This window comes from Haliotis cracherodii, unplaced genomic scaffold (genome assembly GCF_022045235.1).
Source record: "Haliotis cracherodii isolate W230 unplaced genomic scaffold, xgHalCrac1.p SCAF_14, whole genome shotgun sequence".
In the NCBI taxonomy this organism is placed as follows: Eukaryota; Metazoa; Mollusca; class Gastropoda; order Lepetellida; family Haliotidae; genus Haliotis; species Haliotis cracherodii.
The window spans coordinates 22966145-22994099 of NW_027266269.1; the positions used below are offsets into that span (position 1 = coordinate 22966145).

General features: G+C 43.1%; 1 protein-coding gene across 1 annotated transcript; it reads left to right on the top strand.

The window, feature by feature from the left end:
- Positions 1-93: 93 nt before the first annotated feature.
- LOC139460631 (aminopeptidase Ey-like) lies at positions 94-27790 on the top strand. The gene is made up of 22 exons (XM_071242095.1): positions 94-361; positions 2174-2475; positions 3850-4049; positions 5206-5376; positions 6418-6529; positions 7747-7867; positions 8485-8636; positions 11915-12028; positions 12545-12679; positions 13848-13913; positions 14747-14812; positions 16670-16845; positions 18012-18118; positions 18582-18712; positions 18922-18977; positions 20311-20458; positions 21115-21194; positions 21564-21674; positions 23698-23865; positions 25141-25281; positions 25806-25884; positions 27641-27790. Exons 1-22 carry the CDS (start codon positions 94-96, stop codon positions 27788-27790), a joined length of 3054 nt encoding a protein of 1017 aa, XP_071098196.1.
- The last annotated feature ends 165 nt before the right edge of the window (positions 27791-27955 follow it).

The following is a 27955-nucleotide window of genomic DNA, read 5'->3' on the forward strand; positions in this document are numbered from 1 at the left end:
AACGCTCACGCTCGGCCTATATCTAAACCACTGTCCAGCGACGAGGGACACCTAGGGTAGGGTATTTGGGAGTTAAGCAGGGCGCCGCACAACATGGATATCAAGAAAACATATTCTCTGGACTCTGAGAGCAGTTCGCCAGGGGGCAGAAGCTCCGGGTGCTTTGTGTCAGCAGTCCATGGCTTCATATTGCTGCTGTTGGGTGTGGCTATTGCTGTCGGCGTGGGAGTCCTAGTACACTTCGCGGGGGGTCGGGAGTTGGTGTGTCAGTGTGGTCAGGCCTCGACACCCATCCAGAGTCCGGAGGCCATCAGACAGATGTGTACTGACATGGTCAAAGAGGGCACTGGACAGGAAATATGTAAGTGTGCATTATGAATTCTTGTATACGACTGGGCAAACATGAACAACACTTCTTTTTTGATATGTACCTAACGTGCAGTTTCACAGGCTTGAAGGACGGTGGGGGTAGCCTTGGAATTAAAGCGTTCGATTTCCCACATTGGTAAAATGTGTGAAGTCCATTTCTTGTGTCCCCTGCCGTGATATTGCTGGAATATTGCTAAACTCGGCGTAACACCATACTCACTCACTCATAGGTTTGAGTGTGCTCGCAGCACTGTTTCATCAAATGACGGCGGTCTTTAAATAATCGGTTCCGAACCAGACAATCAATTGCAAGTTATTGATGTCAAGAGTAACTCTACACGCTTTCGGGTACGCTGACAGGCTACTAACCAAACTTGGGATGACAAGCATGGAATACTGTGGATGTATGGGTGTATAATACGCACTACAATACGCGGAAACGTAATGTATCAAAAGAGAAATGACTAAAGTACTCATGGAAATGAAAAAAACCTGTTTTGCTCGATTTAATAATCGACACAAAGCATTACGTAGATGTAAATACGAAATAACAAAACAACTGGAAAAGTACTAGTGTGGATTTGCTAGTTTTATCTCAGTGCTCAATGCAAAGTCCAAATTGACATGGCAGAAACAGGCTATAGGCATTATGCAAATAAGTCTGGAAAAATGTTATCAAAACAACAATAAAAATAACAGCTATGTTTATGTACATAATAATAATGACATGTAAGTTGTTGTTTGAGAAGGGAATATGTTACTTTTTCGTTCTGATATTTTGACGATGATTCACTATCCCACAATGACACTCACAAATCACTGACCACTGACTAATCACATGCACGTGGGTTTCAAGCACCTGTTTTCACCTGTCGTCAAGGTGTCATAGGTCATAGACATTCACCTTGATCTACTAACACCTGGTTATGCTCAGTTTCACAATAGTCTGTTTTGTTCATATTTTTACACACTTTTACGTGTACAAATACCTAACAAACTTTGATACGCTGTATTTTATGCCAAGGCCCAATTAGTACTAATTGAATTGTTTGAATATTTATATATTTTGTATGTTAACTGCATTTATTTAAAATCTGAGATCGAAAAAACAGTTTGACAGATTGACATCATGAACATCGATCCACGCAATTGGGATACGATGACATGCATCAAACTGACCACCCGATCCCCTAAGTCGTCTCTGACGACAAGCATAGTCGCCTTTTACGGCAAGCATGGGCTGGTTAAGACCTATTCTACCCCGGATCATTACAGTTCGCAGATGCGATGTAAAGTGTAAGTGTAAATGATTGTTCGTCATGAAAGATGATGTAGATACCACAGCGTTAAAATAGTACAGTTACAATAAAATTCTATCAAATTCACATTTGCAGTTTCCATTTGGTCATTCAGTGATTCCGTATTACTCCTTTATATAAATTTGAAACAAACCCTTCAGTAAATGTTAACACACATGTATGGACACTTTTCTTGTTACATATAATTTCTTTCGCAGAAAACATGGCGGCATAGGTTCTTTAGTAGTCTATGACGCCTCAATTTCCCATGTTGCGTCCCTGGATCGAGCTATAAACCTGTTACGGTGGGTTTGAATCCAAGATTCGCCTTGATAATGTTTCTGGATTTACCAGCACCATACCCGTGTTCGTGGGTTTTCACCAAAGTTGTTAACGTCCACACCACTTCGGGCTTTCCTCCCACATGAAGTTTCCACGCCTTCATATAACTGCAATACTATTAAAGAGGCATTAAACCAAACTCACTCTTTCAAGAATATTTATAGGTGACGTGTGTCCTGCTGACCCCGCCATGACAACAAACACTCCTGTTCCCGAGGCTACACTGACGACGACAGCACCACCACCAACACCACCAACAACAGAGGCACCGACAGACTACCGTCTTCCCATAACTGTGCGACCGTATCTGTACACATTGGCTCTTCAGCCCAACATCTATGGCGGGGACAATGGGATATTTGATTTCAATGGCTCTGTCTCAATTGCAACGGTAGCTGAAGTCGCTGCCAGTACCATCACGTTGCACGCCTATCCTACACTCAACATCGACAAGACAACAATTCAGGTCAGGATCCGAAATTCCTTACCTTAGAGGACCCGTGAAGATCCGGGGTAGAATAGGTCTTCAGCAACCCATGCTTGCCAGAAAAGGCGACGATGCTTGTCAAAAGAGGCGACTAACGGGATCGGGTGGTCAGGCTTGCTGACTTGGTTGATGCATCTAATCGTATCCCAATTGCGTGGATCGATGCTCATGATGTCAAACACTGGATTGTCTGGTCCAGACTCGATTATTTACAAACCACCGTCATATAGCTTGAATATTGCTGATTTTGGCGTAAAACAAACAAACAAACACACAAACAAACACACAAACACAAACAAACAAACAAACAAACAAACAAACAAACAAACAAACAAACACACAAACAAACAAACAAACAAACAAACAAACTTACCTTTGAGTGCCAATGGTAGGGTTGAATTTGTGATAGCATGAACATTTTGTTCCCATTGCCTTTAGGAGACCTTGTGATGACGTTTGTTGTATGAATGTACGTTGGCACCAGTAACTACAGTAAACTTAATAACAACACCTATTTCTGTTTTTAGAGAGGCGAGATGAGGTGAAATGGGTTTTCACGTCGCGTCCAAGAATATTGCACTTATATAGCGACGTGCATGCACGTGTGTGCGGCTGCTTGTACTAGTTCGCACTAATGCGATTTTATAGTGCTAGCTCACTGAGACACCATGCCGCTGTTTAAAATGAATACCCCACTCAGACACAGTATAGTGATACCGAGCCGAACAGTCCTTGTTGTAGCCCCTGCACCAGACAGGGTACAATCTTTTAACGTCTTTTGGTATGACGTGGCCGGGGATCGAACCCCGAACCTTCTGCTCTCCGGGCGGACGCTCTTCCACTAGACCACGGAGGCGGTCTTTTTTAGTTGAATGTGTTCTCATATAAATAAGCGTAAATAAGGACAAAACGCAAGTTTTGAACTTGGCGAATGCACATGGGCTATTTATAACACACGGAAATACAGATGGGGAGATTTTCCGTTCTTTGATGGTATATATCCGGCGATATATGGCAATCATAAAACGACAGCGCGGATATTACCAAGCATATTCTTCGTATGGGCACACATGGGCATAATCCTAAAGGACACATTGTAATAATACGTGTTATGTGCGCCCGGTGGCCCCTAGGGATTATGGCACATCGGGAATACAATAAAGTACGGTTATAACGAACTCAAAGGGACTACTAATTTTAGTTCGTTATAATCGTAGTTCGTTATAAGCATATATACAGCATAACTACAGCAAATAGGCGGGACCAAAAAGTAAGTTCGTTATATCCGTCAGTTCGTTATAAGCGTGTTCGTTATAACCGTAGTTTACTGTAATTACATTTCCATCCCTAAAGGTGAGAGACTTGAACGCTTCAGCCAGTGTAACTGTACAGGACACATCTTATGAATCTCTGAGGCACTTCTTTGTCCTGCATCTGTCAGTGGCACTGGCCATTGGGCGCCACTATGAGATATCCATGGCCTTTAACGGCCCCCTGTCTCAGACTGGAACTGGCCTGTACCTCAGCGTGTATGAAGAGGATGGAAAGAACGTGTAAGTTTATTTTTAGCTCTACCTTTCAGAGAAAGTTTATGTGTAGCTCTAACTTTCAGGGAAAGTTAATGTGAAGCCACACCTTTCAGAGAAAGTTAATGTGTAGCTCTACCTTTCAGAGGAAGTTTTTGTGTAGCCCCACCATTCACAGAAAATGTATGTGTAGCTCTAACTTTCAGAGAAAGTTTATGTGTAGCTCTACCTTTCAGAGAAAGTTAATGTGTAGCTCCACCTTTCAGAGAAAGTTTATGTGTAGCCCCACCTTTCAGAGAAAGTTAATGTGTAGCTCCACCTTTCAGAGAAAGTTTATGTGTAGCTCCACCTTTCAGAGAAAGTTTATGTGTAGCTCTACCTTTCAGAGAAAGTTAATGTGTAGCCCCACCTTTCAGAGAAAGTTTATGTGTAGCCCCACCTTTCAGAGAAAGTTTATGTGTAGCTCCATCATTCAGAAATAGTTTATGTGTAGCTCTACCTTTCAGAGAAAGTGTATGTGTAGCCTCACCTTACAGAGAAAGTTTATGTGTAGCTCTACCTTTCAGAGAAAGTTTTTGTGTAGCCCCACCATTCACAGAAAATGTATGTGTAGCTCTAACTTTCAGGGAAAGTTTATGTGTAGCTCTAACTTTCAGAGAAAGTTTATGTGTAGCTCTAACTTTCAGAGAAAGTTTATGTGTAGCTCTACCTTTCAGAGAAAGTTTATGTGTAGCTCTAACTTTCAGGGAAAGTTTATGTGTAGCCCCACCATTCAGAAATGTTTATTTGTAGCTCTACCTTTCAGAGAAAGTTTATGTGTAGCTCCATCTTTCAGAGAAAGTTTATGTGTAGCCCCATCTGTCAGAGAAAGTTTATGTGTAGCTCCACTTTTAAGGGAAAGTTATGTGTAGCTCCATCTTTCAGAGAAAGTTTTGTGTAGCTCCATCTCTATAATGATGAAAGCGTTGGACTCCAGAAAAGGGCACTTGTAGTGATTGTGTACTGTTTCGCGTTCAGTACGTTTATCAAATACCTTAAAAAAAACAACATTCATTCGATTACACCTTCACCGAAACACTGAAATTTATATGTATATATTATATATTTTCTAAATTAACCAGAAGTTTAAAAAATGTTTGGCTCTGTTGACAAGTTATTTTACCATGTTCGTTCTTTTCTTCAGTTACCTGGCAACGACCCAGTTTGAGGCGCCACATGCGCGTGAAGCGTTCCCTTGCTTTGATGAGCCTGCGCTGAAAGCTCAGTTTGACATCACTCTGGTGAGACAGCATGGTGGGGAAAGGAACTACACCTCTCTCACAAACACTCCCCTGACGTCATCTGGAACGCCACAGTATGTCACATCTTTGTTGATCCGGGTTAGAATAGGTCTTCAGCAACCCATGCTTGTCGTAAAAGGCGACGATGCTTGTCGTAAGAGGCGACTAAAGGGATCGGGTGGTCAGGCTCGGTTGACTTGGTTGATGTATGACATCATATCCCAACTGCGTGGATCAATGCTCATGATATCAATCACTAAATTGTCTGGTCCAGATTCGATCATTTCTTGAGAGACGTCATATAGCTGGAATATTGCTGAGTGCAGCGTTATAGAAAAAACAAACAAACGAACAAAACACCTTTGTATCATAATAAAGGAAGCCATCGTGCGATACCGAAAGACTGGAATACCTACAGTAACACGTGACCAAAATGCGTCACAGTTTATTCCTTTTGTTTCACATAATTCTGGTGTTATATATTCTTTATAAGCACATCACACCCATGGGACTCTAAAAGTAGCACAACATTAAAAGCCTCGTTTTTGGAATTAAGCATCTCCTGGAATCATCACTCGATGCCTCACTTTAATCGCATGTCTTAATTATTGCAACAACATTCATCGAAGGGGACATTGGTAACCTAGTCGTCTAAGGCAACGAAATCCTTTGGCATGATGCCGCCCTAGTCTGTCTAACACGAGATAATAAATAAAAGAACAAATCCAACTCAAGTCTAGAACAATTTGGCAAGTTCAGATAGCCTCAGATTATATTTTAAATTTGTATGTATTAATAAGTTAGCATTAGACACTTTTATTTCTGTGACTAATGCTATCTAGGTTGCGCCCTTGGGGCATTCAAGAAACCAACCGATGATCGTATCCGGCAATATGAAGGGAGGCAACTGCGCACAGTGAAGTATAGCGTCTCAACCTTAACCTTACCGTGCTTCCCAAACCAACATACACACAACTTTCGCCGCATGGTCATCATAACATAGATGTTGTTCTTTTCCCATCTCTCAAAGGATGAGAACATCCGCGATTAGTTTACTATTCAATGTTCAAAATTATGAAATATTGTATGTATTGTATGTTATACTCGTGTTCTAGGAATGGTATGGTAGCTGACGTGTATGAGCGGACTGTGGTCATGCCTACCTACCTCTTGGCGTTCATAGTGTGCGACTACGACTATGTGGAGACCAACGTCAGCGATGTTCTGGTATTTCACACCAATTCTTCTTCTCTGTACTGGATAGGACTTCACAGATTCTCTGTACTGGATAGGACTTCACAGAGTATCAACCATCCTCGATTATCTAGTATAGCTTATCTCCATTCTATTATGAATACCATGGACCTATTCGGTACCATAGCTACGTCTTGACTCCTATTCGAATGACACGACGCTGCAAATAACCACACAACACGACCCGTGAAGATCCGGGGTAGAATAGGTCTTCAGCAACCCATGCTTGCCGTAAAAGGCGACTATGCTTGTCGTACTAATGGACTCGGCTGGTCAGGCTCGCTGACTTGCCTGATGCTTGTCATCGTGTCCCAGTTGCATGGATCGATGCTCATGAGGTCAATGACTGGATTGCCTGGTCCAGACGGCCGTCATATAACTGGAATATTGCTGAGTGCGGCGTTTAACAACAAACAAACAAAACAACTAACACATCAACTCGAGAAGTGCTACGTTAGCTGCAGGAGAGTTAAACTGTGGAGCAAAAGGAACTATACCTCTTATTTGATTTTATCATACATGTATGTTTGATTTTCATTTGAAAATATCTGAAGAATTCCATTCCAAACAAAAGTTCAAAACAGACATTGTTGATTTTTCGAATGTTTATTCAATTAAATAATAATATTGTGTAATTAATTGTAATAACTGTCATTTAAAAAAACTTAAACAGAAGGGTTTTTTGTTACAGTTGTTTGATTAGCGAGAACAGTTTAACGCCGCTTTTTCAGTATTTCAGTTAGATCACTGCGTGTCAGCTTGAAGTGAGAGGAAATCCTGAATCTAAGAGCACGGGCATGGTTCTGACAAACCTAGACACATAATCAGGATGAATCGGGATTCGAACCCACAATCATAGGTTCCTGGCGTGCCCAAGGGACACAACTCTGGGTAAAACATTAACATGATGTTCAAATCAATCCGTATGATCAAGACGTGGACAGGACTGGTCTCAGGGATATCTATGCCGGTCGTAGAAGTGGCTAAATGGAACGTATTGTGGGCCTCGGTGATCGTACCCTGGCGTCGTATGACGTTGCTGATAATATCAGTCAATGGAATGTCTGGTTAAATAGCTCGAGTGTTGCGGAATTCGGCATTAAGCCACCCCAAAAAAGTATTTAACTTGATACTCTAAGATGAAGGTAAATATTGTTTCCAGCAACGGTATTTTGTATTTTTCTCACCAGTATCGAACTTGGGCGATGCCAAAGAGGTTGCAGTATACGGAAGCTGCACAACGCCATGGGATCGCGATCTTTGAGCGGTATACACAATACTTTACGCCAGCATATGTCTTCACTAAGTTGGGTACGTCCCTTTTTAAACATGTTCACTTTCAAACTGATAATAATGATACAGTAAATAAGTTAGAATATATAAATCAAAACGCTCACGAAAAGGGTGTTGTCAAATGAGTGAGTGAGTGATTGAGTTGGGTTTAACGCCAGTTTAACAGTATTCCAGTTATATCACGGCGTGTCAGCTTAATTTGGGAGGGAAACCCGAAGTGATGCAGGTCTCAGACGTTTACCACTTCGGTGAAACCCACGACAAACCTAGAAACATAATCGGGGTAAACCGGGATTCGAACTTACAATCATAGGTTTTTTGCGTGCCCAAGGGACGCAACGTTAACTTGCGCCGCCTTAGACGACTGGGCCCCCGTGCCCCGTGGAGATATGCTCTTCTAAATGGACAAAGCATAGGATTTTATATGGATGGGATATGGGTTTAATTCTTTTCCAACAGCGTGAAGCATCATAATTTGTATGCGTTCTTTTTGTGCCAATTTCCCTCCAAATTGACAACAGTAAGGTTATGATTAATGAGAACATATGTGTTCAGAAGCTAAAGAAAAAGGTTGTTTTTCCACAACGCCAGCAACTACACCCTCTACTACATGTACTTTAACTGCTGCATTTCAGACAACATCGCCATCCCAGACTTCAACGCTGGAGCCATGGAGAACTGGGGTCTCATTACCTACAGGGAGACTCTACTATATGAACCTGGGGTCTCCTCAGCCTCCGATGAGAACTGGATAGCGGAGGTCATCTCTCATGAGATTGCTCACCAGGTACGCATGCGCTGTAGAGTGAGGTGTTTTTAACGCCACTTTTGACAATTTTTCAGTTTTATCACTGAGGATTGACTTGATAAAAACTACTTTTTCAAGAGCGATTACATTTGACCTTGCGTCATTATATCTACTTGCAACGTTTGATTGATTGATTGAGTGAGTGGGTATGGTTTTTAGCAATATTCCAACAATATCACGGCGGGGGAGACCAGAAATGGACTTCACACATTGTACTCATGTCGGGAATCGAACCCGGGTCTTCGGTGTGACGGGCGAACGGTTTAACCACTAGGCTACCCGACCACCCCTGCAACTTGTGAAACAATGTCTTCAAAACCGTGTCTGTATCAGAACGTCATCAAATTTACGAGAGGCTGTACTGAACAAAAACTAAACCCTTTCAACAAACACTCAGAGGAGAATATAAATTTAGTTTACTGCGTTGAGATTTTATGACACCGTTGTTGGAGCCTCAGGGTTTCATACCGTTACATCGCTCGACCTAACCTCCATCGTCCTTCGCACAGCTCCAGGTGAAAACATTACATATAGAAAAAGCAAATGATTCTTAGAACTTTTTGCTTTCATAAGACAACTGCACTTTAAACATAGACATTTGTTCAATCTAATTGGGGCACATTTGGCGTCTGAGGCGTCGCAATTTGAGGAGCAGAGTTGGTCCCATTGACACACGAGAAACCTATCACAACTTCTGATCTTGGGTTGTACTCCCTGTTCGCCCAGATTATGTTTCTAGGTTTGCCAGCACCATACTCGTATTCGTGGGTTTCATCAAAGTCGTAAACGTCATGTTTTAGCAGTTTATTCGTAGGTATATGTTTCAGACTCACACTGGTATCACCAGCTGATTTGATGCTCTACCCCTAACTGTAACTGCGTGCTCTTGAAAACAGTGGGTAGGGGAATGTCTGAGTGGAGAAGACGGTGGGTGGTGGAATGTCGCAGTGGTGAAACCAGTGGGTAGTGGAATGTCTGAGTGGAGAAAACACTGGGTAGTGGAATGTCTGAGTGGAGAAAATAGTGGATAACGGAATGTCTGAGTGGAGAAAACACTGGGTAGTGGAATGTCTGAGTGGAGAAAACGTTGGGTGGGGGAATGTCTGAGTGGAGAAAACGGTGGGTGGGGAAATGTCTGAGTGGAGAAAACAGTGGATGGGGGAATGTCTGAGTGGAGCAAACAGTGGGTAGTGGAATGTCTGAGTGGAGAAAACAGAGGGTAGTGGAATGTCTGAGTGGAGAAAACAGTGGGTAGTGGAATGTCTGAGTGGAGAAAACAGTGGGTAGTGGAATGTCTGAGTGGAGAAAACAGAGGGTGGTGGAATGTCAGAGTGCAGCAAACGGTGGGTAGTGGAATGTCTGAGTGGAGAAAACAGTGGGTAGTGGAATGTCTGAGTGGAGAAAACAGAGGGTAGTGGAATGTCTGAGTGGAGAAAACAGTGGGTAGTGGAATGTCTGAGTGGAGAAAACAGAGGGTGGTGGAATGTCAGAGTGCAGCAAACGGTGGGTAGTGGAATGTCTGAGTGGAGAAAACAGAGGGTGGTGGAATGTCTGAGTGGAGAAAACAGAGGGTGGTGGAATGTCTGAGTGGAGAAAACAGAGGGTGGTGGAATGTCAGAGTGCAGCAAACGGTGGGTAGTGGAATGTCTGAGTGGAGAAAACAGAGGGTGGTGGGATGTCTGAGTGGAGAAAACAGAGGGTGGTGGAATGTCTGAGTGGAGAAAACAGAGGGTGGTGGAATGTCAGAGTGCAGCAAACGGTGGGTAGTGGAATGTCAGAGTGCAGCAAACGGTGGGTAGTGGAATGTCTGAGTGGAGAAAACAGAGGGTGGTGGAATGTCTGAGTGGAGAAAACAGAGGGTGGTGGAATGTCTGAGTGGAGAAAACAGAGGGTGGTGGAATGTCAGAGTGCAGCAAACGGTGGGTAGTGGAATATCTGAGTGGAGCAAACAGTGGGTAGTGGAATGTCTGAGTGGAGAAAACAGAGGGTAGTGGAATGTCAGAGTGGAGAAAACAGTGGATTGTAGAATGTCTGAGTGGTGAAAACGGTAGGTGGGGAATGTCTGAGTGGAGAAAACGGTGGGTGGGGTAATGTCAGAGTGGAGAAAACGGTGGGTGGGGGAATGTCTGAGTGGAGAAAACAGAGGGTGGTGGAATGTCTGAGTGGAGAAAACAGAGGGTGGTGGAATGTCTGAGTGGAGAAAACAGAGGGTGGTGGAATGTCTGAGTGGAGAAAACAGAGGGTGGTGGAATGTCTGAGTGGAGAAAACAGAGGGTGGTGGAATGTCTGAGTGGAGAAAACAGAGGGTGGTGGAATGTCTGAGTGGAGAAAACAGAGGGTGGTGGAATGTCTGAGTGGAGAAAACAGAGGGTGGTGGAATGTCAGAGTGCAGCAAACGGTGGGTAGTGGAATGTCTGAGTGGAGAAAACAGAGGGTGGTGGGATGTCTGAGTGGAGAAAACAGAGGGTGGTGGAATGTCTGAGTGGAGAAAACAGAGGGTGGTGGAATGTCAGAGTGCAGCAAACGGTGGGTAGTGGAATGTCAGAGTGCAGCAAACGGTGGGTAGTGGAATGTCTGAGTGGAGAAAACAGAGGGTGGTGGAATGTCTGAGTGGAGAAAACAGAGGGTGGTGGAATGTCTGAGTGGAGAAAACAGAGGGTGGTGGAATGTCAGAGTGCAGCAAACGGTGGGTAGTGGAATATCTGAGTGGAGCAAACAGTGGGTAGTGGAATGTCTGAGTGGAGAAAACAGAGGGTAGTGGAATGTCAGAGTGGAGAAAACAGTGGATTGTAGAATGTCTGAGTGGTGAAAACGGTAGGTGGGGAATGTCTGAGTGGAGAAAACGGTGGGTGGGGTAATGTCAGAGTGGAGAAAACGGTGGGTGGGGGAATGTCTGAGTGGAGCAAACAGTGGGTAGTGGAATGTCTGAGTGGAGCAAACGGTGGGTAGTGGAATGTCAGAGTGGAGAAAACAGTGGGTAGTGGAATGTCTGAGTGGAGAAAACAGTGGGTGGGGTAATGTCAGAGTGGAGAAATCAGTGGGTGGGGGAATGTCTCAGCGGTGAAAACAGTGGGTGGGGTAATGTCAGAGTGGAGAAATCAGTGGGTGGGGGAATGTCAGAGTTGAGAAATCAGTGGGTGGGGGAATGTCACAGCGGTGAAAACTGTGGGTGATTGAAGGTTTAAGGCACTGGTAGAACCTTTCAGTGGAACAAACAGTGAGTGGTTGAAGGTTTCATCTGCTGGGGGCTGTTTCAGTGGTTCGGTAACCTAGTGTCACCCAAATGGTGGAACTGGCTGTGGCTGAACGAGGCCTTCGCTTCCTTCTGGGACTACCACATCGTGGGGGAGATCTACCCTGCGTGGAGGAAGGTAAGATACGCTAACACAAGCACACATCACCAGCAATATCATCGTCGTCGCCGTCGTCTTTATAATTAGTAGCAGTATAAGTAAATGTAATAGTAGTAGTGGTGGTGATCGAGGTAGATGTGGCAGCAACAGTAATAGTAGCAGCAGCAACAGTAGAAGTAGTAGTAGTAGTAGTAGTAGTAGTAGTAGTAGTAGTAGTAGTAGTGGCAGTAGTAGTACGCACATGGCATGCCATAGCAATGCAGGATAGTGTCTAACCTCTAACCTCATTTTGCAACGTTAATGAATATAAACAAGAAATTGTCATTTGAGAAAGTTGTGCTTCATGGTGATACAATCGCCAGCAAAATGAAAGTGTTACACACACGTAGATCAAAACCGCTGGCCCAACAATTATAATGGATGATTCTAAAATGCTGTCACAGAATGTTTGTTTGTTGATCAGGAATTAAACATTATATTGCGCATGTGTTATTTAATATATATGCTCTTTAATTATGACTATTGGGGTTGCAGCTTGACGTCCACGTGTCAGCTAGTGTCCATGGTGCTATGTCCTCGGACAGTCTGAGGACGTCCCACCCTCTCACAGCTGACGTCATGACCCCCGGGGATATCAGCGCAATATTTGATACCATCACCTACACAAAGGTTGGACTATGTTGTGTGTTGTTAGAGGTGTATGTTTGTGTGGTGTGTGTGTGGTGTCTCTGTGTGTGTATGTGGTGTGGGGTGTATGTATGTGTATGGCGTGTGTGTTAGTGGGAGTGTGTGGGGGTATGTGTGTGGGGGGTATATATACATGTATGTGTGTGTGTGTGGTGTGTGTGTTTGTGTGAGGGGTGTCTCTGTGTGTGTGTGTGGTGTGGGTGTATGGTGTGTGTGAGTGTGAGTGTGTGGGGTATATACATGTGTGTGTGTGGTGTGTGTTTGTGTGAGGGATGTCTCTGTGTGTGTATGTGGTGTGGGGTGTATGGTGTGTGTGAGTGTGAGTGTGTGTGGTATATACATGTGTGTGTGTGGTGTGTGTTTGTGTGAGGGATGTCTCTGTGTGTGTATGTGGTGTGGGGTGTATGGTGTGTGTGAGTGTGAGTGTGTGTGGTATATACATGTGTGTGTGTGGTGTGTGTTTGTGTGAGGGATGTCTCTGTGTGTATGTGGTGTGGGGTGTATGGTGTGTGTGAGTGTGAGTGTGTGGGGTATATATATGTGTGTGTGTGTGTATGTGTGTGTATGAGGGAGGTGGGTACTATTGGTTAGGTTAGCTATTGGTTAAGTCCACTTGTGACGTCTAAGGTGCAGTGGCCCATTTCATTATGGACGAGATATGTTTGTATTAAGCGGCGTGTGTATGTGTGCTGGCTTAGTACTTTTTTAGTGCAATGGAGAGTGACTGTGTCGGTGGGAAGCTGTTGAACATGATTAGAGATGGATGTATGCTTCTTTATGTTTCTGCTGGACGTTTCACTGCAGGTGCTCGTACATTTAGCAAACATGTATTCAATGTTTTATTAGGAGCACGGGAGGCCCAGCAGTCTAAGGCAACAAGTTGCATCCCATGGGCAAGCCAGAAACCTCTAATCGCGGGTTCGAATCCCGGTTCGCCCCGACTATGTTTCTAGATTTGTCAGCACAATTCCCGTGGGTTTCACAAAATATCCAAGATCTGCATCACTTTGGGCTTTCCTACCACATTAAGCTGAGACGGCGTGATATAACTGGAATACTGTTCAAAGCGGCGTTAAACTTAACTCACTCACTCACTCTTGTTTTACTCTCTCTTCATGCACTGAATATGGGGCTTGTTGTGCTGTTGCAGGGTTCTGCTATCATCCGGATGATGCATCTCGCCATGGGCCAGGACATCTTCATCCTTGGTCTTAATGTAGGACACCTTTGTAGTCGGTATTGTGAATGACATTCTGTCACTGCTATGTACTAATATATACATGAACAATTACATGTATGAAAAAGTACACTTTCTCACGACGTCGTGTTTATTGGGAACCGTCCGGTTTATCGAAGTTGTACGGTACCAGAGAGGATAGTATGTTTCAGGAACGGCCTCACCCGTCTATGCACGAGTGTCAATCAGTATTAGAAACTAGAGAAATAGAAAGTAGAAAATATTACTAGAGATGTGCAGGACACCAACGTGATTGAAAAGATTCAGGAAAAACTTGGCAAATGCAGATCTCGCGTTCCAAATGGCACGATTGCATCCCAAGTTCCAAGTTGACTCCCCATCGTTCTCGGTGCCTTAGGTTTGGTACCTCCCAATCTGTTGACAGACATTGGGAGGGTACCCGGGTTTGCTACCAGGTATACAGCCCTTCTGACAATCTGGCTAATGCAGAAGGCTGCAGTGTTGGGGAGTCTTCACATTCTCCGAAAAGTTCTGGTTGGGTTTGTCTAGGCATCGCTTCCTGGGAGAAGTCGCATTCGCTGTCTGGGCTGCGTGTAGAGGGGGCAAGGGCCCTTAGCTGATGATGAGCCTTACGAACCTGACTGTTCCAGAATCACCCAAACCATATTTGCTGCATTTGTTAACTTTTAATCAGTAAATAATAATAAGTAACTATTCAACAGAGGGGCAACAAAGTGCCAGTTTCTGTTATTCTCTTGTATATTTTCACTAGTTTCTGAGATCCTAGAGCACAGCCCCCCATATCTAACTCGGTTATGTTGTAAAGAGGAAACTGTTCTTTGTGTTCATAGCGTTATCTGGAAGCAAATAAATTTGGCAACGCAGAACATCAGGATTTGTGGGATGCTCTCAGTGCGGTAAGTTATACAGGTTCTTTTCTCATGCTACTTCGTGTCATTCTCCTATGGTCGTGTTGTCTCAGTCGTCTGTTACGCTGCAGGGGGCACCGGTGGCCCCGTCGTCTAAGGCGCCGCGATTCTCTGTGCAGAGTTGTGTCTCTACGGCACGCCAGAAACCTATGGTTGTGGGTTCGCATCTTGGATCGCCCTGGTTATGTGTCTAGGTCTGTCAGCACCATACCCGTGCTTGTGGGTCTGAGACCTGCATCACTTCGGGCTTTCCTCCCACATTAAGCTGATACGCCGTTATATAACTGGAATACTGTTAAAAGCGTTAAACACAACCCACTCACTCACTATTACGCTGCAAAGCGCTGTTCAGAGTTGCGTCCCTTTGGCTCGCCAGAAATCTTTGATCGTATGTTTGAATAGTATATTCATCCTGATTATGGGATATGTTTGTTTGTTTGTTGTTTAACGCCACACTCAGCAATATTCAAGTCTATATGACGGCGGTCTGTAAATAATCGAGTCCGGACCAGACAATCCAGTGATTGACATCATGAGCATCGATCCACACAAATTAGATACGATGACATATATCAACCAAGTCAGCGACCCCGACCACTCAATCCCGTTTTGCGCCTCTTATGACAAGCACAGTCGCAATTTACGGCAAGCATGGGTTGCCGAAGACCTATGTCACCTCAACCCCCGTCCTCTTATTTTTCATCAAAGTGAATTCCGATTAAAAGTAGAAGCGCATCAAGCTGACACCCTATGATATAACTGAAATACTGTTATTTTCCTCGATGGAACTTTGAGTACTCACACGAAGTTATATATAATATTGATGTCAAGCAAACGTCTGATTTTTATGTTAGTTTTATGAACGTCAAGATTGCTTGTAACTTAAAGGAGTTATCTTTCCTTGTTGACCCCAGTGGTCACTGTAAATTAAGAAAAAGCTTGATGACCCTGTCATATTAGCGCAATGGTCATCGTTAGCCTATGCTAATATAAAGGAGTTGCCATCGTCTTACCGGTGGAGATTCAGGCTAGACATGGTCTCCATGTTTTCAGCAATCTATGCTTGTCGTAAGATGCGACTAACGGGATTGGGTTGTCAGGCTCGCTGACTTGATTGATGTATGTCATTTTATTCCTATTGCGAGGATCGATGCTCATGATGTTAAACACTGGACTGTGACCCGATTACCTACCGACCACCGTCATATAGCTGCAATAATGCTGAGTGCGGCGCTAAACAACAAACGAATCAAACAAACAATGCTCTTTGTGACTGCTCGTTTTCAAAATAAGCTTCCATTGAAACATGTTATATTGTTATTCGTCACCACTCGCCCCTTTCCGTAACCTGCAAGAAGACTCGTCCCCCTATCGATGAATGTTATGTGCGAAAATACGACAAACCAATCAGAATGCGAGTATGATTTCAAGTTCTTCGTCAAAGAATCCTTCAGAAAATTGTTTTGATTTAACATATGTCTTACATCCAAAAATATACCCAACACACAGTTAAATGTGTACAACCATACTGCATAATTCCGCATGTCCCGATGTGCTTTAAATTGCATCTGAAATATACATAATATATGGGGAAATATATGTGAACCATTACGCAACGAGTTGACAATTGTTTTAGGTTTGCCCGTTTGCGCTAAGACGGAACCCGGTCGCAAAAATGGCCACGAGAGGGACACGAGTCACTATTCGGCTTGTCCCGGAATAACACGAGTTGGTCACGAATGGTTATATTGTATGGTCTGAATGTAATAAGAGCAACATAGCGGAATAACTTCTACCCGTCCATGTTGTTCCTACTTTCATTTCTATGTTGATTGTTCTTATCAGCAAGCCACCGAGAGTAACCTCAACTTGAACATGACCGAGGTCATGGACCCCTGGGTAACGCAGATGAACTATCCTGTGGTCAACGTTGTCGTGGCGGCAAATGAAGTAACATTCACTCAACAACGATTCCTCGTTTCTGGCGCAGAAGATGGCAGTCAAGATGTCGGCACATACGGGTAGGTCTGTAGAAAGAGTGAGGCCAGGTTGCATTGATATTTGATCGCCGATTGGCCGATTGGCCGATTGGTATATATGTGAACATAACGTTTGAAAATTCAAATCAAACCCTAGAGTTCAATGTAAAACTATGTCTTACTTTGAAATAAATTCTCTTTATTTTTCTCCAATAATAAAACCGACGTTTTATCGTTATCATCCGAATCAATTATACGATTCCGACTTTATCATGAGAATGTGTTTATGAAACACTATCACATGGTGATGATGCCAGGTGTTCGCGAAGAGGTGAGGGTATCCTGCACCATTGGTGCCACCCGTCGCAAACACATGCAAAGACATATGGTACAAGTCAAACATAGGTATTGGATCGGCCATCATTTTGTCACTGACACAAATTGTAAATATCCTCCACATACCATAGCACGTTTTAATTATTTTAATGGAAGCCTTTAATCTGTAACTCTTAACAAACAACGTAGGCAGGATTCGTTTGACGCACAAAGAACATACTGGATTGTTCCTCAAGAGAACAATGCAAAAAACAAACTGTCAAGTTTTGGCATTGTGGCATCTGAGTCAGTGTCAGTAACAACGTAGTATTAAAGTGACTTCAGAGCATTAAATATATAGTAAGCATAATTTATGCCTTAGTAAGATATTGATTAATACATACAATATCGCTCTCGCGTATTTTCATTTCAAATATTTCAACAATAAAGTAGAAGCCTCTGCTTCTGTGATTAAATGTTAGTGTGATAATCTGTAATACGGTGTGTCAGCTTAGTGTAATAAAGGTCTCAGATGTTAACAAGTTTGGTGACAAGCGTTTAATTGGGTTATTGTGTTGACCAACCAAGAATCATAGTCAGGGCGAATCAGGGATTCGAACCCGCCACCCAAGGATTCTGGCACGCCTAGGGGACGCAACTCTACACGGCCCTTAAGACGACTGGGCCGCATGTGCTCCTAGGACATATTGCAACAAGAAACCTGATTATCCAGACTGACTTGACACCAACGACTAGATAAAGTGTGGGAAATGTATTGATAACTAAATTCAAAATATGTTCGTGTGGGCTTAAGAAGTGCCTTAGATGGAAAAAGGATGTGGCATGTTATAGTTTTTTAACTATAGTTTATAAACATATAAATTCTGTTACAGCTACAAGTGGACGATTCCTGTCACGTTCACCGTCAGCGACAACGTTAACTTCACCGAAGAATACGCATATGACAACATCCACTACATGAAAGTTAACGAAGACTCAAGTTAGTATATAAACATAGCGAGGACATGTGTTCTATGCAGGATTTAGTGTTGAAGATATGAATTGGCAGGCAAAAGAAAGTATTTACTTAAAAATGGATTGATCAAATAATTACAACCTTATAAAACTAGGATGAAAACAGTCACGAAACACTGCAAACTTAAGGCAGACACAACTACGATACCCTGTTTAAAATACATCCCAATCGAATAATATTTCTTGTTTGTTTCATTTTTATCCACCACCAAACATGGGTGTTTAGTGTCTGTTGGCCGGCATTTTGGTATTGAAGACCTAAGTATGGGTTAGCCATTTGTTTTAAGAGGACGACCAACGTGCAGAAGTTTCGGCGACTCTTGTCAAGTATTGTGGTAGCCATTAAGTATTTGCTCACGTGTTCTCTATATCCTCCCGGGATCCCCGGTGTGTAGGGGGCACATGAAGATATCTATGGATTGTTCCAGTGCAGCTGCTTGTCACTGTCCCGACTGATGGCTGGATCATTGTCAACATTCAGCAGTGCGGCTTCTACCGCGTCAACTACGACGTGACGACGTGGAATAACATCATAGCCTTCTTAAGTAGCGACCACGAGGTGAACACAAGCAACCTGATCCTAAATGTTCCCCGAGAAGCTACATTTAAGTATTGAATACTTGACCGCAGTCCTTTCTACATTTTAAATACTTGAAGGCGGTCATATCTGTTTAATTTTTGAATGCTCAGCTGCGGTAAAGGTTTTACTTGTACGAGATAATATGAAGCGTGTCTTTCAATACTCACTCTTTTTTATTATTTTTCTAGAAAATACATCCGATAAATCGCGCGCAGATCATTAACGATGCATGGAACCTGGCCAAGTAAGTTCTGTCTTCCAGTGGTCATGCTAACTCTAATAGTGAGACTGACAACACTTGAGATATTGTCATGCGGACACTAACGGTGAGACTGACAACACTTGAGATATTGTCATGCTAACTCTAATAGTGAGACTGACAACACTTGAGATATTGTCATAATAACACTAATACTGTGACTGAAAATACTTGAGATATTGTCATCCGGACACTAATACTGTGACTGACAACACTTGAAATATTGTCATGCTGACACTAATACTGTGACTGACAATACTTGAGATATTGTCATGCTAACACTAATACTGTGACTGACAACACTTGAAATATTGTCATGCTAACACTAATACTGTGACTGACAATACTTGAGATATTACCATGCTAACACTAATACTGTGATTGACAACACTTGAAATATTACCATGCTAACACTAATACTGTGACTGACAACACTTGAAATATTACCATGCTAACAATAATACTGTGACTGACAATACTTGAGATATTGTCATGCTAATACTAATACTGTGACTGACAACACTTGAGATATTCTCATGCTAATACTAATACTGTGACTGACAATACTTGAGATATTGTCATGCTAACACTAATACTGAGACTGACAAAACTTAAGATAATGTCAGGCTTACTTTAATAGTGAGACTGACAACATTTCTGATAATGTCATGCTAATACTAATACTGTGACTGACAACACTTGTGATATTCTCATGCTAACACTAATACTGTGACTGACAACAGTTGAGATATTGTCATGCTAACTCTAATAGTGAGACTGACAACACTAGAGATATTGTCATGCTAATACTAATACTGTGACTGACAACACTTGAGATGTTGTCATGCTAACACTAATACTCTGACTGACAAAACTTAAGATAATGTCAGGCTAACTTTAATAGTGAGACTGACAACACTTTAGTTAATGTCATGCCAACACTAATACTGAGACTGACATTACTTGAGATATTGTCATGCTAACACTAATACTGTGGCGGACAACACTTGATATATTGTCATGCTAACGCTATTATTGTGACTGACAACACTTGAAATATTGTCATGCTTATACTAATACTGTGACTGACAAGATATTGTCATGCTAACACTAATACTGTGACTGACAACACTAGAGATATTGTCATGCTAACACTAATACTGTGGCGGACAACACTTGATATATTGTCATGCTAACGTTATTATTGTGACTGACAACACTTGAAATATTGTCTTGCTTATACTAATACTGTGACTGACAACACTTGAGATATTGTCATGCTAACACCCACATTAGAGCAGAATACATCTTGTTTCAGGGCAGGCCTGCTAGATCAGTCTATTGCCCTGAAGACAGTCAATCACCTCAGCAGGGATCTTGATTACGCCCCTTGGCGAGCCTTTATCCGGGAACTTGGCTACGTACAAAATATGTTGGAGCGGACTTCACTGTTTGGACTGTTTGAGGTATAGACTAACTGAATAGACTTTCAAAATAAATGCCATAATTTATATTATCATATTACCATCTCATCCTACCGGGTACCCATTCACTGATGGGTGAACAGAGGCATATTTCAAACAAAGGAGACACCACATGTCCTGTGTGTGCTTTAGTGTGGGGCAGGACCGAAGATCTGGAAACTATCAGGAGTCAAGCTATCGACGTTGTGTGTGTGCGTGTCTGTGTGCGTGCGTGCGTGCGTGCGTGCGTGCGTGCGTGCGTGTGTGTGTGTGCGTGCGCGAGCGCATACGTTATAGAGGTTACTAGTTTCTTGTCCAAAAATTATTTTTTGATATTGTTGCCTGTCTATGGTTGATTTATTCATGAGAGGGCCCAGAGTGAAAATTTCACCTCTGACAGATCACAACATAAAAATTCTACTTGACAGAGATAGTCAAAAGTAATGCTTATTATGTATTTTCATAGTGATCTTCATGATCCTACTCTGAAAACCAAATTATCCTCGAGGAAGACTGAAAGACTGAAAGAAGTTCCGACATAAAGGTGTATTTCACTCGAATGAAATAATATGCCATTTCACTCCAGTGAGATATATTTTGATTTATCTTTTGAGTACTTCATAACCTAATACTTAATACATTTATAATTTATATTACAGGAATTCATGAAAAATACAGTTGCAACTCCGTATTCTTTACTTGGAACCAATATTACAGAGGCGATGCCCCCAGTAGACAAGTGAGTGTCCTTATCGTGATGTGGTTGAAGATCTTTAACGGGGGATGTCAAACGCTTATTTCATGAAAGTATGTTTATTTTATTTGTTGATTAACGCTGCACTCGGCAACATTACAGGCATACGACGGTGGCCTGTAATTAATCGAATCTGGAGCACACAATCCAGTGATTGACATCATCAGCATCGATTTACTCAAGTCAGTGAGCCTGACAACCAAATCCAGTTAGTCGCCTCTTACATCAAGCATTGGTTGCTGAAGACTAATACTGACCCATATCGTCATGGGGGCAATACAGCTATATAAACTAGGCACTGTTTATTATTAGATTTAGTACCCTGGATAATCGAGGATCGACTTTGTGTTGCAGGATTGAAATTGCTCAGATAGTGTCTTTGGCCTGTGACTATGACTACCAAGAGTGCGTGGACACGGCTGTGAGGACTCTGGATGAGTGGATGGCCGACCAGTCCGTGAACAGGTATGTGTATCAAGGCTGAACAACGAACGCCAAGTGAATGAGGGGGTATCGCCGATTTGAACATTAATAGAGCTTTTCACTGAAGGTATTTCTGGACAGTAAATGTCATATAGTAGGCATAAGTTCCGTATCAATACGATATTTATTATATGGAAACACACGAGGGTAAACTCGCAAAAGTTTTCGCACAATAATAAACTGACGACCAAAAGAAATGTTACTATAGTTTTAAAGCAATCTAGTTTAATAACCACAAATGATAGATTCTTGAAGTAAAATGTATTGAAAAGATAAAATCTCAACGAAATCAGCAATTAGAATGACAGTCATACATCTTCCGATATTGTCATGATAGTTGCCCGTATTAAGGTGGCTTAGCAAAAACAAGCTTTCATCGTAATGGACAAAGGGCACGCACATCTAAACATCGCTCAAGATCAATTTGACATCAATATCGTGTATGATCACCCCTTGCCACAAGACATGCAAAACCTCTCCAGCGCGCAGAAAACGTCAGTCATTAGATGACGTCACGCGGGAGACGTCGCCATTCTTCTTGGAGGGGCTGGGTCAGTTCTTGTCGGTTGGCTGGAGGATGTGGTCGCTGTCGAACACAACGATGCATTACATCACAGAGGTGGGGGAAATGTCTGAGGAACGTGCAGGCCACGGCAATACTTTCACATTGTTGGCTGCAAGGAAATTCTGTAGGAAGATTCGGGCTGTAAGGGGTCTGGCGTTGTCATGCTTATAAAGGTCACAACGTGACAGCTGGCCCGACCTCATAAACACAACATGCCGGCGTTCGTTCTCCCCGTCTGAACAGACAGAACTGGCCTCAAAGTGGTAAAGTTTCTTTTGGCCGTCAGTGTATGATGCCATTTTGTAGTGAGTGAGTGAGTATGGTTTTACGCCGCTTTTAGCAATATTCCAGCCATATCACGGCGGGGGAGACCAGAAATGGGCTTCACACATTGTACCCATGTCGGGAATCGAACCCGGGTCTTCGGCGTGACGAGCGAACGCTTTAACCACAAGGCTACCCGACCGCCCCTGCCATTTTGTAGCAGATGTAGGTATAAACGATGTGATAGCTTCGCAGTGCCTGAATGGTTGTCTCACAAACGTTCACACGTCAACATCGTGTTTGGAAACATTAAATATTTGGCTAAAATATCGTTGAAAATAGTGACCGATTCTATTCTCTCCAATTGTTTGCCAAATTTCACAAACTATATATAGTTTGCAACTGTTTGCGAAATGTCCACACACACAAATTTATATTGGCAAACCTGAGTATCTCCTTTGAAGGCATCTTCAGGAAAGCGTTCGCTCGTCACGCCGAAGACCCGGGTTCGAATCCCGACATGGGTACAATGTGTTAAGCCCATTTCTGGTGTCCCCAATTATGATAATGTTCCCGGAGACATCTCCTTATATAACCGCCTCCATGGTCTAGAGGTAGAGCGTCCGCCTGGGGAGCGGAAGTTCCGGGGTTCGAACCCCGGCCGCGTCATACTAAAATACGTTAAAAGATGGAACATGTCTGGCGCTCGGCATTAAAGGGCTAACACTCGGCCCAGACTCAGTATACTGTGTCTGAGTGGGGTATTCATGTTAAACTGCGGGATGGTATCTCAGTGGGCTAGCAGTATAAATCGGCATCAGTCCGGACTAGTACAATCAGCCACACACACACGTGCATGCACGTCGCAGTATAAGTGTTATAATCTTGGACGCGACGTTAAACCCCATTTCAACTCACCACAATCTCCTTACATAGACACCATTTGGATTTAGGGGAATGTTGATGCACTTACAATGTTGGTTGGTTCGCAATATTCCAGCTAAATGACGGCGTTCTGTAAATAATCGAGTCTGGTCCAGACAATCCAGTGGTTGATATCATGAGCATCGCACACGCAATGATGCTGAACGCCATGCAGATAGGATTCCGATGTATAACCCTGTATATTGTTTTGTACATTCTGACATGTAATTCTGACATTCTGGTATTTTGCAGCATATATCCGGACCTGCGCAGTACGTTCTACTGCACAGCAGTTAGACACGGTAGTCTGGCACACTGGGACTTTGTCTATGAGAGATATCACACGGAGCAGACCAGCTCGGAGAAGACTAGTCTGAGACAGGCTCTGTCCTGCACCAGAGAACCCTGGCTACTGCAGAGGTGGGCGTGTCACTATTATACACATTACTAATGAGCTACTAACATCGAAAATGAAGAGTTGTGTCCCCTAGGCGTGTCAGAAACCTTTGATCGTGGGTTCGAATCTAATATTTGCCCTGATAGTGTTTCTAGGTTTATCAGCACCATACTCGTGCTCAGAACATCACCTCTGGCTCTCGTCCCACATCAAGGTAATACTCCCTGATAGAACTGAAATTTGTTCAAGCGACTAAAACCACATACACTCAGCGCGTATGGTTTTGCGCATATTTTAACCATATTCCAGCAATATCACGGTGGGGAATACCAGAAATAGGCTCCACACACTGTACCCATGTGGGAATCGAACCCGGGTCTTCTGCATGACGAGCGAACGCTTTAACCACTAGGCTACCCCACTGCCCGTATTCATTACAATCGGGTAGCCTAGTGGTTAAAGCGTTCGCTCGTCACGCAGAAGACCCGGGTTCGATTCTCGCCATAGGTGCAACAGCCCATTTTTGTGTCCCCCGCCGTGATATTGCTGGAATATTGCTAAAATCGGCGTAAAACCATACTCACTCACTGAGTCTATCTTTCGGATTCCATAATTCAATGGACACATTTGTTCTGGGAGAATCGATATACCAAGAGTATTGGTTCCTGTGGAACAGTGTACCAGGGATGAGGATTGTATTTCCGTCACGCGGTCAATTTCCACATTGGACTTTTAATTGATACTTAAGACTAATTCATCACTCAAAGAAATACATAAATAAACATAAATGCATGTATATACCTGCCGTAAAACACCTACCAAAATACACAGTATTTATTTGTTTGCTGTTTAACGCCGCACTCAGCTATATTTCAGATATTTGACGGCGGTCTGTAAATAATCGAGTCTGGACCAGACAATCCAGTGACTGGCGTCATGAGCATTGATCCATGCAATTGTCTTACGATGACATGCATCAACCAAGTCTGACCACCCGATTCCATTAGTCGCCTCTTAAGACAAGCATAATCGCCTATAACGACAAGCATGGGTTGCTGAAGATCTATTCTACCACGGGTCTTCTCAGGTCCAAAATACACTGCAGTGACACGTACCGCTGTATTAATCAATTGGCTATATGTTTACCCTGCTGACGAAATTATAACCATTGAAAATAAATATATCATATGATTTAAAAATATTTTAAAAAACACACCAACAGCTATTACTAAATTAAATGTCCTTTTCAGCTCAACCTGAATAACACAATTGATAAAAAATAATTATATGCTACCCAGATTGCTGGACATGTCGGTGAACGCAAGCGAGGTTCGACCCCAGGACGCTCGGACAACCATTACCTATGTGGCGAACAGTCGGTGGGGGCGGGACCTGGCCTGGAACTTTGTCACTCACAACTATGCTCATCTTAATGACGTGTAAGTCTGCATCATGGATGTCACGTTGCGTCGAGAAAATACATGTTGACCAGGTTTACCAATAGCTTCGTAAGCCAAGGCTCGCTAAATACAATGTTTATTCCTAATACAGGATATTTACCATCCCCAAACACACTCGCGTGATAACCTCTGTATGTATGTTGGTGGCTAAACAAGAAACAGACCAGAAATGGTCACTCGATGGTGATGTATTTGATAAGGGTATCATAGCTGTGGCGTTGACCTTAGGTTTTCGGTATAGGAACGTTTTGATAACGTTTGTAATTGGTTGGTCAAGTCCAAATTTCAAGTGTATACTTTCTTTGGCCCTACTGTTTATTTACGTGGCATTGTCAATATTTCAGTCATATAGCATGTATATTTTCTATCCATGAAGCCTATCTTGCACGGTTATAACGAACTAAAATTAGCAGTCCCTTTGAGTTCGTTATAACCGTAGTTTACTGTAGTATATTCGTTGCATTTTCCTGTCTGTTAAATATATAACGTGAATTATGTTACAGAATAAAGTCCATTTCTGGAATGACGAACCTCATCCGCGATATCACCGTCAAATTCAACACCGAACAGGAATACAAAAAGGTATAGCTTTGGTTTTGTTTTAATCATCTAATTAATCATTGAGGTTTCGTTGCAAAAGCTATGTCGAGAGAACAAGATGTTTAAGAACCGCCAGCAATGGGTACTTGGCGGTGACATTAGCGGTTAAACTGGTGACTACATTGCCGCGTAAACCTGCAATCAAACAAGTTACATTCCCTATAATATTTTTCAGTTGACGGCGTTTGGGTAATATACACATCCCTTCCCAATGAGTGAGTGACTGAGTATGGTTTTACGCCGGTTTTAGCAATATTCCAGCAATATCACGGCGGGGGACACCAGAAATGAGCTTCACACATTGTACCCATGTCGGGAATAGAACCCAGGTCTTCGGCGTGACGAGCGAACGCTTTAACCACTAGGCTACCCGACCGCCCCCCTTCCCAATGTGTCTGAAGTCCGTGAAGAGCACTGTTTTATCGCACAGTATTATTGTAAGCAAGGATGTAAAAGTGTCATGCGCAAGTTGCGCAAATACTGTAGTAAGACATCATTGTAAGGTGGGGGGAAAGGGAGCATTCGTGACCAACTCGTGTTATTCCGGGACAAGCCGAATAGTGACTCGTGCCCCTCTCATGGCCATTTTTGCGACCGGGTTCCGTCTTAGAGCAAACGGGCAGACCTGAAACAATTGTCAACTCGTTGCGTAATGGTTCACAAATATTTTCCCATATATCATACATATTTCAGATGCAATTTAAAGCACAGCTTGACATGCGGAATTATACAGTATGATTGAGCACATTTAACTGTGTCTTGGGAATATTTATAGATGCAAGACATATGTAAAATCAAAAATTATTTCTGAGGGATTCTTTGACGAAGAACTTGAAATCATACGCGCATTCTGATTGGTTTGTAGTATTTTCGCACATAACATTCATGGAAAGGGGGACGAGTCTTCTTGCAGGTTACGGAAAGGGGCGAGTGGTGACGAATGAGGGAGGGAGTTCCACTGTTCTGGGACCACACAATTAGCTCTACAAAGTTGCGTCCCTTTGTTGAGCAAGGTTCGCACTGAATATAAAGCACAAGAGAGGGTTTCACAATGTGGTCCTTTCACTTCGGGCTTCCCTCGCACATCACGCCGTCTAATAACTGAAAAACTGTTGCGCTAAATCCCACTCACTCAGTCATCAGTATATGCGTACCTTGTGAGCACTCTGATCGGAGGGTTGGGGTGGTAGTGGTGGGGGTGGTGGGATCCCACATCACGCCGTCTAATAACTGTTGCGCTAAATCCCACTCACTCAGTCATCAGTATATGCGTACCTTGTGAGCACTCTGATCGGAGGGGTGGGGTGGTAGTGGTGGGGGTGGTGGGATGGGGTTTGGGTGGTGGGGATGGGGGTGGTCGGTTAGCCTAGTGGTTTAAGTGTCATGAAACCAAGACACAGGTTTAGATGTCCCAAATAGGACAATGTGTGAAGGCTATTTCTGGTGTCCTTGATATTGCTGGAATATTGCTCAAAGTGGCATAAAAGCCAACTCACTCGCTGACTGATCAGATGGTGTCATCGTATCCCGATGGCGTGGAACGGTGCTTGCAATATCAGTCACAGCTTTGTCTGGTCAAGACGCAATTATTTTATGAGGCTCACTCACTCACTCACTCACTCACTCACTCAACCACCCACCCACCCACCCACTCACTCACTCACTCACTCACTCACTCACTCACTCACCCACCCACCCACTCACTCACTCACTCACTCACTCACTCACTCACTTCCAGGTTCAGGACTTCATGGACAGTGGTGAGGACGTATCTGGGGCCGCCTCAGCGTTTACTCAGGTTTTGGAGAGAACCAGGACCAACATTGAGTGGCTGAGGAAGAACTATGATATCTTCCAGGACTGGCTGCAGACTGCGCCAAGAAACTAGAACACCCTCAACCAAACGTTGTATATATATATATATATATATAAGGCTCCTATCACGGATCAACAATGACACGTTGAGGACCAACTACGAGATCTTCAAGAACTGGATCCAAAGTCAGACACTGAACTAATGCTTTCTGAATCCAACTCATCCTCGACCATCCAG

Coding starts and splice junctions, on each gene's coding strand:
- LOC139460631 (XM_071242095.1), top strand. CDS start 94: ATGGATATCAAGAAAACATATTCTCTGGACTCTGAGAGCAGTTCGCCA. Junction 18,119..18,581: donor GAAAGTTAACGAAGACTCAA/GTTAGTATATAA, acceptor GGATTGTTCCAG/TGCAGCTGCTTGTCACTGTC. Junction 20,459..21,114: donor CACTGTTTGGACTGTTTGAG/GTATAGACTAAC, acceptor TTTATATTACAG/GAATTCATGAAAAATACAGT.